This window comes from Octopus sinensis, linkage group LG2 (genome assembly GCF_006345805.1).
Source record: "Octopus sinensis linkage group LG2, ASM634580v1, whole genome shotgun sequence".
Taxonomy (NCBI): domain Eukaryota; kingdom Metazoa; phylum Mollusca; class Cephalopoda; order Octopoda; family Octopodidae; genus Octopus; species Octopus sinensis.
Window position 1 is genome coordinate 31,033,800 of NC_042998.1, and position 12,500 is coordinate 31,046,299.

General features: G+C 36.3%; 2 protein-coding genes across 2 annotated transcripts in view; one reads left to right on the forward strand and one right to left on the reverse strand.

Annotated features, from left to right (window-relative positions):
• LOC115232616 overlaps nt 1-670 on the reverse strand; it is a 111,760-nt gene extending 111,090 nt beyond the window's left edge. The window contains exon 1 of the mRNA XM_036512081.1: nt 576-670. Within this exon, the coding sequence (XP_036367974.1) occupies nt 576-584 (9 nt within the window). The 5' untranslated portion in view covers nt 585-670. The remainder of the gene's footprint in view (nt 1-575) is intronic.
• Nucleotides 1-12,500, forward strand: part of LOC115224399 (mucin-19-like) — a 212,505-nt gene that overhangs the window by 74,417 nt on the left and 125,588 nt on the right. Inside the window, exons 25-27 of the mRNA XM_036512075.1 lie at nt 133-279; nt 2,548-2,644; nt 10,476-10,618. Coding sequence (XP_036367968.1) covers nt 133-279; nt 2,548-2,644; nt 10,476-10,618 — 387 coding nt within the window. The remainder of the gene's footprint in view (nt 1-132; nt 280-2,547; nt 2,645-10,475; nt 10,619-12,500) is intronic.

A 12,500-nucleotide genomic window follows, 5' to 3' on the forward strand; every position in this document is an offset into this window, starting at 1 on the left:
ACACAATTGTTTCGAGTATCTTTCCCCCAAGAAATAACCACTGTGCTGTGTATAATCAATTTCAAGTTTTAAATGATGTCATAAAAATGTTTAATGCACAAAATATTAAAACTAAAATATGTCCTATTTCAGCTGTTATGTGTGATGGGCTTCGAGTCTACAAAGAATGTGGTTCTTCCAATCCTCCAACATGTAGAGACAAACAAGAAACCCATCTTTACGACAATACTACCTTTTGTGTAGAAGGCTGTTTTTGTCCACCGGGTTATGTTGAAGACGGTAAGGAAGATTTGAAGTACTTAAAAAATGTTATTTCCTACGTTTTCCTCCTTGTTTTTATTTACTGTTTTTTTTCCACTTTTGCAAATATATCTTCTACTTTCAATAACTTTTTAGACTTTATTTATTGATTGGTATCTTCGTTAAACATCTATTATTTCTCAGTCTATTAATATTGTTCACTTGCACTTCGCCTCAAGAACACAACTTCAGGATTCTTTACATATGCAGAAGTACACAGACCACACACGCACATCACTTATCACTATGGAGTATTTAATCATATATAACTATACCTTTGGCATTCAATTATTTTTCTCACACATGTAACTTCCCTCCTATCTCTAAATGAACATTTTCCCTTCAGTTCCATAAAAAAAATTCAACAGCTATAGGAGAAAAAATGTTTTATTTAATTAAGATGTTGGATTTGATTATTTAAATAGTTATTTATCTATCCAGCTACACACACACACACATACACACACTGAAAAACACAGTGTTGACTTCTAAAGCATTTAATATACTCAATAGTATGATATGGTTGCATAACGAAATGTTGGTTCTCTACAAGTCATTAATATGTATGTACTAGCTGCCAAGAATGTCTTTAATATGTAAATTGGTATATCCAATAATGTTACACTGCTATATTTAGTGGCTAATTAAGCAATGAGTCTGTGGATGATTAAGGGGTTGGATGGGTGCTGATGAAGTAGCAAAAACTTTTGAAATATGGCATATACACTCATTATCTATTTTTCCATCTTTGATTGCATTACACATGTTCGGATACAAAACATTGTAAGAGATCAGTGCTGACGATAACTTCTATAGAATATCTGTAGATATAACCTTAACATGTGAGATATATATATATATATATTTATACAAGTTCTTCTACCAATGTAGCAGAATCTGCATGAATACTGAATAGTAATACCAATATCCTACTTAAAGGCAGTGAGCTGGCAGAATCATTAGCATGATGGACAAAATGCTTAGCGATATTTCACTCATTTCTGAGTTCAAATTCTGCCGAGGTCAACTTTGCTTTTCATCCTTTCGGGGTCGATAAATTAACCCTTTCATTACCAACCCAGCTGAAACTAACTTTGGCTCTGTAGTACAAATGTCTTATTTTCATAAGTTTTGAATTAAAATCTTCCACCAAACCTTAGTCACAATTTATATTCCTAACACCAGCTTAATGATAACTAAGTTATTTTACTAATTTTTTTGTTATATTTAAAGTAATTGAAAGAAACACAGAGCATCTCAAAATAAATACAATAACGGAAGGGTTAAGTACCAGTCAAGAACTGGGGTCAATGTGATCGACTATCCCCTTCCCCACAAATTCCAGGCCTTGTGCTTGCAAAAGAAATTATTAATATTCTACTTAAGGTGAAATGTACTATAAGAATGTCATAATGCTGCAGTGTCCATCTTGAGAAAGCATATTATATAGATATATATTATTAAAAAGCACACAAGTATCAGTAGCAAAAGTAAGTTGAATTCATGTGATCCAGAAGTTCTGCTGCCAGTGCTGGACATTTTTCATCTGCTACTGTTAGTTCTCTGCTTCTGAGCATTTTATGTCTAAACGAGATGCTTTATCAAAACGAATACTGCAGTATTGTTGAATTTTTACAGTATATCCACATTAAATAGGATATACAGATTGCTTTTTAGTACTAATACTATATATAGAGATATAAATATACACATAAACACAGACACACACACACACATAGGAATAAGGGCATACAGCAATCTAAAAGTAGTATAAAAATAAAAAATACAAAAATATGAAATCCATTAACCCTTTTGTTACCGTATTTATTTTGAGGTGCTCTGTGTTTCTTTCAATTAATTTTAAATATAACAAATAATTTAGTAAAATAACTTAGTTATCATTAAGCTAGTGTTAAGAACATAGATTGTAACTAAGGTTTGGTGGAAGATTTTAATTCAAAACTTATGAAAACAAGACATTTGTACTAGAGATCCAGAGGCGGTTTCAGCCGGATTGGTATCGAAAAGGTTAATCTCTCAGTAGTCTTGTGAGTGAGGAGTTGTATTTGTAAGTTTGACACTCTTGTTACTTCTTGAAGTGATGATTTTATGTACAACATTACATCTTGTTTCTAAATTTGCTCAGTTTATAAGGAAATGAAAAATATTTCTCTAATACTACCCAGAACATAAACTGCTAAAAGATCAGGATGAATTAGCATCAGAGTATTATTTTAATTTTTATAGGAGAAGATTGTATTAAACCAGATGACTGTGTTTGTTGGTATGAAGGGAAAATATATCCATCTAAAGCTGTCGTTAGATTTAACGACTGTCATAACTGGTGAGTTTTTGCATTTATTTATTTCTCCTAAATTTATATTCCTGACAGGAGCTTGTCATATTTGTTATGTCAGAATGCTGAAGAAAGTGTCTTGCACTCTGCAGTTGTGACTCTTTATATTCTAAATTCAAATTTGTTGATGTCACCTTTGTCTTTCAATCTTTTAGTGTCAGTAAGATATCTGACAGTCAAATATTGGGGTTGGTACTGTTCACTGGTTCTTCCTCCTGTCAAATTTCTGATCTTGTGCTTTAAATAAAAATACAGAGATTTAAATAACAGTAAATGTATATTAAACAAGAAATTGTCTGTTTATCTAGCAGATAATGTCATAATACAATATTTATGACCAGAACAAATCCTAAGAATACATACATGCATGCACACACTCACACACATACATATTTATACATACATGTCTTCTTAGGATTTGTTCTAGTCATCAACATCAAATTTCTGAATAATAGATGATTGCATTAAACACTAATGGGGTATCCTGTCGGCTGGTAATGAAAGGATGACAAAATTAATTGTATGTAAGTTTACATACAGTAAATTTACCTGAAGCTGTTTATAAAAGAATGACAGAATGAGGGGACAAAGCCTCTTTGGTGGAATCAATAAGGTAGCTGCTCAGTAACTATATATGACATGTAGAAAACGTTGCCTCTTTTTATGTACACTCATAAGATTGGGTTTGTAAATATTTTACATTATAAATATGTGTGGTAAGTGGCTTACTTACGAACCACATGGTTCCAGCTTCAGTCCCACTGCGTGGCACCTTGGGCAAGTGTCTTCTACTATAGCCTTGGGCCGACCAAAGCCTTGTCAGTGGATTTGGTAGACGGAAACTCAAAGAAGCCTGTTGTGTGTATATATATATATATGTATGTATGTATGTATGTATGTGTGTGTGTGTGTGCATGTTTGTGTGTCTGTGTTTGTTCCCCCACCCCACCCCACCCCCAACATCGCTTGACAACCGATGGTAGTGTGTTTACGTTCCCATAACTTAGTGGTTCAGCAAAAGAGACCGATAGAATAAGTACTTGGCTTACAGAGAATAACTCCTGGAGTCGATTTGCTTGACTAAAGGTGGTGCTCCAGCATGGCCACAGTCACATGACTGAAACAGGTAAAAGAGTAAAAAGAGTAAGAGTATATATACATCAATTATTATTTAAAACAGTTTGGCCCGAATCCCATGCAACTTAGAGTTTTGTAGGCCCCTTATAAAATCCTAGCTAATCAGGCTCAGGCAGCTGAATGGAAAAGTGCAAGAAGTCCAAGATGGCTACTGGAAATTGGGCTGCCATTGGTCAAAACAGGTCACATGGTGTTATTAGCATTGGACCTGAAATTTCAGCAACATCAAATCCATTAAAAAAGAGAATGTGAATTTCTTGGACTGCTTGGCTGGACAGAAAGCTGGAGATGCCTTGCGGTCTGGCTGGTCTTCAAAGTGACTTGAGCACCAATGGATCCATGGCTTGCAAGGATGTGTGTGTGTGTGTGTGTGTGTGAGCTCTGTCAGTGCATGTGTGCGCATGTCTTGTGTGTGTGTGTGAGAGAGAGTGTGTGAGCGAGCGAGCGAGTGTGTATGTGTGCGTGAGAGTGTGTGTGTGTGTGTAAGTGAGAGTGTGTATGTGAGTGAGTGCATGTGTGGGAGAGAGTGTGTATGTGAGTGAGTGCATGTGTGGGAGAGAGTGTGTGGGAGAGAGTGTGTGTGTGTGAGTGTATGTGAGTGTGTGTGTGAGTGTATGTGAGTGTGTGTGTGAGTGAGTGAGTGTGTGTGTGTGAGAGAGTGTATATGAGAGTGTGTGTGTGTGTAAGAGTGTGTGCATGTGAGAGTGAGAATGTGTGCATGTGTGAGTGTATGTGTGTGCATGTGTGCATGTAAGCTGGCATGTGAGTGAGAGCTGATGACATTATCTTGCTGGTGTGTATGTATGTTTGCTAGGGTGTATGTACATGTGTGTGCAGGTGTGTATCAGCCATGTGTGAATACCTACATGTGCACACATACGAGTATATATGTCAGCTGTGTATATCAGCCGTGTCTGAATGAATACATGTGCATTAATCTTTTCTATTCTAGGCACAAGGCCTGAAATTTTGGGGGAGGGGCCAGTCAATTAGATTGACCCCAGTATGCAACTGGTATTTTATTTATCGACCCTGAAAGGATAAAAAGCAAAGTCGACCTCGGCAGAATTTGAACTCAGAACACAAAGACAGACGAAATACTACTAAGCATTTCGCCCAGCGTGCTAACGATTTTGCCAACACGCTGCCTTGTGCATTAATATCTGCTGTATGCATGTGTGCATATATATGCTTGGAATGCATGCATGGGTGTGTATGTACATATGGATGCTTGAGTATGTATTTCTATATTTATATCTTTATGTATGAATATGTGTGTGTGTGTATGTGTGTTTTTATCTGGATAAATATGTATACATATGTTTACAGCTGATGTGTATGTGTGCATGTGTGTGTATGCTTCTGACATTTGTGTGTGTGTGTGCGTATGGGAGTGCATGTATTGTGTGTGTGTGTGTGTGCATGAGTGAGTGTGTTTGAGTATGACTGGTGTATGATAATGCAGTTGCATCAGTATTGATATTGGGTGAGATTTTGGTAGTGCTAGGGTGAAAGAGAGGAAAATTATACATACATAGATGTATATGTGTGTGTATATGTGTGTGCACAACCGCTTAGATAGAGACAATCATAGGTTACAGAGAATGCATAAGGTTGGAAGGCCAGCCTAAGATCTGTGCAGGCATCAGTGGATGGTACTCTACTCTTGGTTATGAAGCAGCCATTATTAACCCTTTCGTTACCAACCTGGATGAAACCAGCTCTGGCTCTGAGTACAAATGTCTTGTTTTCGTAAGTTTTGAATTAAAATCTTCCACCAAACCTTAGTCAATTTATGTTCCTAACACTAGCTGAATGATAACTAAGTTATTTTACTAAATATTTTGTTATATTTAAAGATATTGAAAGAAACACAGAACATCTCAACAGAAATACAGTAACGAAAGGGTTAAAGTGGTGTATATGGAGACAATCATATTCATATGTTTTGAGCTGTTTATCATTTACAGCATACAACTTGAGATCAACCATATTCAGAAGATGGTAAATAGCCTAACTATAGCACTTGTATCCACATACAGTTCTGTTTAGTATGTCAGTTAAAGGCATCAACACCAAACACAGATGGCGTAAAGAAAGAGAATACCCATGAAATATTCCTTGTGTAAAAAAAAAAAAAGAAACAACCATCACAACAGAGGTAGGAATCCAGATATGAAATAAGATCCCCAGCTTCTGGTTAAAATATTTAACAAAGGCTCATAAGGTGCTATAGGGAAAATTTTATGAGATGCAGATGGAGTAAAAGACAACACTCAACTGGCTTACTGAAAAGAAACCCATCTTAATCCCTAAATCTAAGAAACCACAGATTCTCAAAACTACAGACCCTTAACATGTCTTCCTACAACCTGCAAAACCTTAATTGCAAAGAGTGAACAAACAGAAAAAGAAAACCTGTTTCCCGAAAGGACTTTGTAACCATTCATGTAGCTGTGAAGATAATCACTCACCAATAAATCAATAACTAAAGATTGACGAAGGAAAAGGAAGGGTCTGAGCATGGCGTAGCTTTAGGGCCGGAAGGCTTTTGATTGTATTGCCCATGCATGGATCCTAGAAATATAGTCATTAAAAGTTGGATTTAGTTTTAGTTTCCTTCTATTTTTTGTTTTTGTAACTTCAAAACTGTGCCATTTTCTCATATGTTTCATATATTTTCTTGTTATTGGGTTGGTGCACAATTATTGCAGCTTTTTTTCAATAAATTTTATTCAACAAAAACAATAACAACATAACAAAAACATCTTTAAATGATTATTCTGGAACATATTCACCATCTACTTCAATTACTGCTTCCCCTTTGCTTGGCAGATGGTCAGACCATCATTTAAAGATGCTTTTGTTAAATAATATTATTGTTTTTGTTGAATAAAATTTGCTGAAAAAAAGTCGCAATAATTATGCACCAACACAATATTTGTGCTACATCCTTTACAAAGCACTTTTTTTCTTGATGATCTCTGACAACTATATCTGGCCTATTGGCCTTAATTTCTCTATCTGTGTGTATTGTCATATCCCAGAGTATGGTTGCTTTCTTATTTTCTGTGACCTTTTCTGGTGTGTGCCTATACCATCTTTTTTCTGTTGTTATTTCATAGTATTGGCATAGCTTCCAGTGTATATAGGTTCCAACTCTGCCGTTACTGCTTCTTCTCCATCACCACATATTCTGCAGTTGTATTTCTTTTTATTACATGTTCTTAATGATTTCTGGTGGCGGGGAGGCTTTGGTCTTGGGCTGCAATTAAAAATCCTTCAGTCTCTGCTTTGAGTCCTGAGCTTCTCAGCCATTGCTGGGATTTTGCTTTGTCTATTTCTTTTCTGTTTAGTTTAACCCAATATTTGCAATAAAGGGGTTTTTCTTGCCTATTATTATTATTATCATCATCATTATTATTACTATTATTGTGTGATTATTATTATTATTATTTGCTTGGCTTTTGCTTTGTATTTGTACAAGTTGACTCCAAGTCTTAGCTAGAGACCTCAAGAGACAAGTTAGAAGTTTGAGTTGTTGTTATGCCTAGGTGTCATGTATTTGGTTTTTGAGCAAAGTATTGTTCTAGAGAATGTCTGTGAAAACATTAGAAAATTAGAAGTTTGTTCTAAAAGTGATTTGATTATAAGATGATAGTGTGATATTAACCCTTTCGTTACCGTATTTATTTTGAGATGCTCTGTGTTTCTTTCAATTAATTTTAAATATAACAAAGAATTTAGTAAAATAACTTCGTCATCATTCAGCTAGTGTTAGGAACATAAATTGTGACTCAGGTTTGGTGGAATATTTTTAATTCAATACTTATGAAAACAAGACATTTGTACTACAGAGCCAGAGGCGGTTTTGGCCGGGTTGGTATCAAAAGGGTTAAGATGAGAGTAAAAGGTGTTTCCTGTTATGTTCATTTAAAATTAATTTTCAACCATGATTTGATTTTTTAGACCTTCTAGTTCAGTTGGGTCAATTTCTGTGTGACTTTCATCTGTTTGATTTTCATCTTCCTTGATATTTATGGCTGGTTCAGAAAGTATTTCACTTTGCTTATAAGTTACATTGACTCTTTCTATCATTATTGCATTTTCATCAAACCTGGGTTACTCTGTAATTATTTCTTCAATAGTATCTTCTTTAGTTGCACCTTCGTTCATATTATCCTTTACTGATTGTTTTATCTGGTCAATCTCTAATTCAGTAATTTCTTTGTGATATTGTTTCTTCTGACATTGGCAAGCTTGTTACTATCTATGTAGGAACTTGCTTCAAAGTGCTTCTCTCTCTATTACAGGTAGGCTTGTTCAGTATTGAATTTATTTGTAGGGAAATACATGGTGCAATAGAAAGCCTTAAAAACTTCTTTATTACCTTTCCTGGACCACTTTTCATTCTTTTTCTTTTGATTATTAGATGATGAGCATGGATGGCCACCTGTTAGAATATTCCAGTTGTGGTTCACATCCAGCTCCTGTATTTCGGGAAGATTTGAACCAGCAGTTGGTTTTTCACCCCCAGTGTGATTCCTCATTTGGATGTGCAGCTCTTGTTGACCCAAGGGATGGCCAATCTGGTGTTAATTTTGCTTTGTTATCATTGAGATATGAAGAGCTTGGATGTTGCCATTAAGCAATAGACCTGTCTATTTAGCATTAACTTTTTGAGACATCACCACCTCTGGCTTCTTTGTATGAAAACCTTCCTCATAATATAGTTTCATAAGGCTAACAGAACAGTATTTGACATTTTTCTTCTTTTTTTTTTTTTTTTTTTGTTGACATCAGTGGTGGCTCATAGATAAAATTAGTTGGGGTATTGCTTCAGAAAATTTTTAGCCGTTGTTTTAATACTGTTTAAAAGGAAACAAACATATAAAACGAATATTTATACATAAACTTGTATGGTTCGTGCTTTAGCCATTGCCGGGTAGTGTGTTTAATTTGTTCACTGAACACCACCATGAATTCCCCCTTGGTTTTCAAAAATCACCCGAAATCACAAAATAAGGGGGAAAAATCTGCCCTATTTTCCAAATCCTGGCAACAACACTGTAACTGGAAGTAGAATAATAATCTAATTCTACACTTCGTCACATTCAAGAATATAAACACGTTTTTAAGCACAATACACATGGAGTCAAAGAGAAACAGTACCTTTTACCAGCACATCAGGGTTAGCACTGTGTGAACGACAGTGCTCTCTCTCCCTAGTGTGCAGCTCCCTATCTCCAATATGCGAGGATGCGTACAACAGCCAAACATCATGTTGCTGGAACTGTGAAGCGCACAGTTCTATATAAGGATTTTAGTGTCTTTTTCATAAACTCGAGGTTGGCTACTTATATTAATTAAGCTTAAGGTTTATATAATGTACAAGTATAAAGAAAGAATTAAAGAAATTTTTTTAAAAATTCAATCAAAGAATTGAATGTTATTGATAATATCAAGTGGAAATAGTGGGTGCTGCAGTTCTGCAGTGCCTATACACAAGCCATCACTGCTGAAATATAATATTCCTATAAAATTTACCTCTATATTTTCATTTATTAATTATTTATTTATTATTATTTATTCATTTATTAATATTTATTTTTATTTATTATTTACTTATTTGTTTATTATTTATTTTTATAGTTTATTATTACTTATTTATTTCTTATATTCTTTTATTTGTTTCAGTCATTTGACTGTGGCCATGCTGAAGCACCACCCTCAGTCAAACAAACTGACCCTAGAACTTATTCCTTGTAAGCCTAGTACTTATTCTATTGGTCTCTATTGCCAAACCGCTAAGTTACGGGGACATGAACACACCAACATCAGTTGTCAAGCAAAGGTGGAGACACAAACATACTCACACACACATACACACACACACATATATATATATATATACACACAATGGGTTTCTTTCAGTTTCTGTCTATCAAGTCCACTTACAAGGCTTTGGTCAGCCCAAGGCTATAGTAGAAGACATTTACCCAGGTGCCACGCAGTGGGACTGAACTCAGAACCATGTGGTTGGTAAGCAAGCTACTTACCACACAGCCACTCCTGTGCCTATATTTATCTATTATTTATTTATTATTATTTATTCATTTATTAATATTTATTTTTATTTATTATTTACTTATTTGTTTATTATTTATTTTTATAGTTTATTATTACTTATTTATTTCTTATATTCTTTTATTTGTTTCAGTCATTTGACTGTGGCCATGCTGAAGCACCACCCTCAGTCAAACAAACTGACCCTAGAACTTATTCCTTGTAAGCCTAGTACTTATTCTATTGGTCTCTATTGCCAAACCGCTAAGTTACGGGGACATGAACACACCAACATCAGTTGTCAAGCAAAGGTGGAGACACAAACATACTCACACACACATACACACACACACATATATATATATATATACACACAATGGGTTTCTTTCAGTTTCTGTCTATCAAGTCCACTTACAAGGCTTTGGTCAGCCCAAGGCTATAGTAGAAGACATTTACCCAAGGTGCCACGCAGTGGGACTGAACTCAGAACCATGTGGTTGGTAAGCAAGCTACTTACCACACAGCCACTCCTGTGCCTATATTTATCTATTATTTATTTATTTATTTTCATTTATTTATTTATTTACCTCTGTATTATTTTCATTTAATTGAACAGTACTTGTGAGGCTGGAGATATGATATGTTACAAGTGTGACTGTACTGATGGTTTCCAGTGCACTGATCTTACGTGCATCAACAAAACTAAAGTTTGTGATGGGACCTTCGATTGCCATGATGCAACAGATGAACTGAACTGCGGTAAGTATAAAGCTTTTTTATATTTGAAATGAAAACTTTTTTTTTTTCCTTTTACTTGTTTCAGTCAGTTGAATGCGGCCATGTTGGGGCACCGCTTTTAGTCAAATTGACCCCAGAACTTATTCTTTGTAAGCCTAGTACTTATTCTCTTTGGCTGAACTGCTAAGTTACAAGAGATGTAAACACACCACCATCAGTTGTTAAGTGATAGTGGGGGACAAACACACACACACACACACACACACACACATAAAATACACTGCTTTATTTGGAGTTTGCTAGTGTTAACAATAATCACAAATAAAATAGAGACTGGAGTTGTAGTGCTCCAAGTGAGATATATTCAACTTAATAATTTCAATTGAGGCAATACAAGCGGAAAACTAGAGGAACATTATTAATAACCACACTCGAAAATTAAATATATATATATATGTATATATACATGCATATATATATATATATATGTATACATATATGCATATATATATGTATACATATATGCATATATATATGTGTGTATATATATGCATATATATATATGTGTGTATATATGCATATATATATGTATACATATATGCAAATATATATGCATATATATAGATGTACATATATATGCATATATATATATATATCTTTTTTATTCATCTAGTTTCAGCTCACAAGCTATGGCCATGCTGGGGCATCGCCATTTGGTGTCGCTACATAATTTTACTTCGTATATATATATATATATCATCATCATCGTTTAATGTCCATTTTCCATGCTAGCATGGGTTGGATGGTTCGACCGGGGTCTGGGAAGCCAGGAGGCTGCACCAGGCTCCAGTCTGATCTGCCAGCTGTAGAATCTCTGCCAGATCAGACTGGAGCCTGGTGCAACCTCCTGGTTTCCCAGACCCCAGTCGAACCGTCCAACCCATGCTAACCTCGAAAACAGACATTAAATGATGATGACGATGATGATATATATATATATATACATACATACATACATATATATATATACATATACATACATATATATATATACATATACATACATATATACATATCATCATCATCATCATCATCGTTTAGCGTCCACTTTCCATGCTAGCATGGGTTGGACGGGTCAACTGGGGTCTGTGAAGCTGGAAGGCTTCGTCAGGCCCAGTCAGATCTGGCAGTGTTTCTACGGCTGGATGCCCTTCCTAACGCCAACCACTCCGCGAGTGTAGTGGGTGTTTTTTACGTGCCACCTGCACAGGTGCCAGACAGAGCTGGCGAACGGCCACGAACGGATGGTGCTTTTATGTGTCACCGGCACGGGGCCAGGCGATGCTGGCAACGGACACAAACGGATGGTGCTTTTACGTGCCACCGACACGGGGCCAGACAGAGCTGGCAACCGGCCACGAGCGGACGGTGCTTTTACGTGTCACCGGCACGGGGCCGGGCGAGGCTGGCAACGAACACGAACGGATGGTGCTTTTACGTGCCACCGACACGGGGCCAGGCAGAGCTGGCAAACGGCCACGAGCAAATGGTGCTTTTACATATCACCGGCACGGGTGCCAGACGAGGCTGACAGCGGACACGAGCGGATGGGTCACTTAACCCCTGCTTTCTGATATATGATTTGATTTTGATTGTTCTCACTGGTCTTGCCGGGTCTTCTCACGCACAGCATACTTCCATAGGTCTCGGTCTCTGGTCATTTCCTTGGTGAGATCTAGAGTTCGAAGGTTGTGCTTCACCACCTCGACCCAGGTTTTCCTGGGTCTACCTCTTCCACAGGTCCCCTCAACTGCCAGGGTGTGGCACTTTTTCACACACCTATCTTCATCCATTCTCACCACATGACCATACCAGCGCAATCGTCTCTCTTGCACACAACATC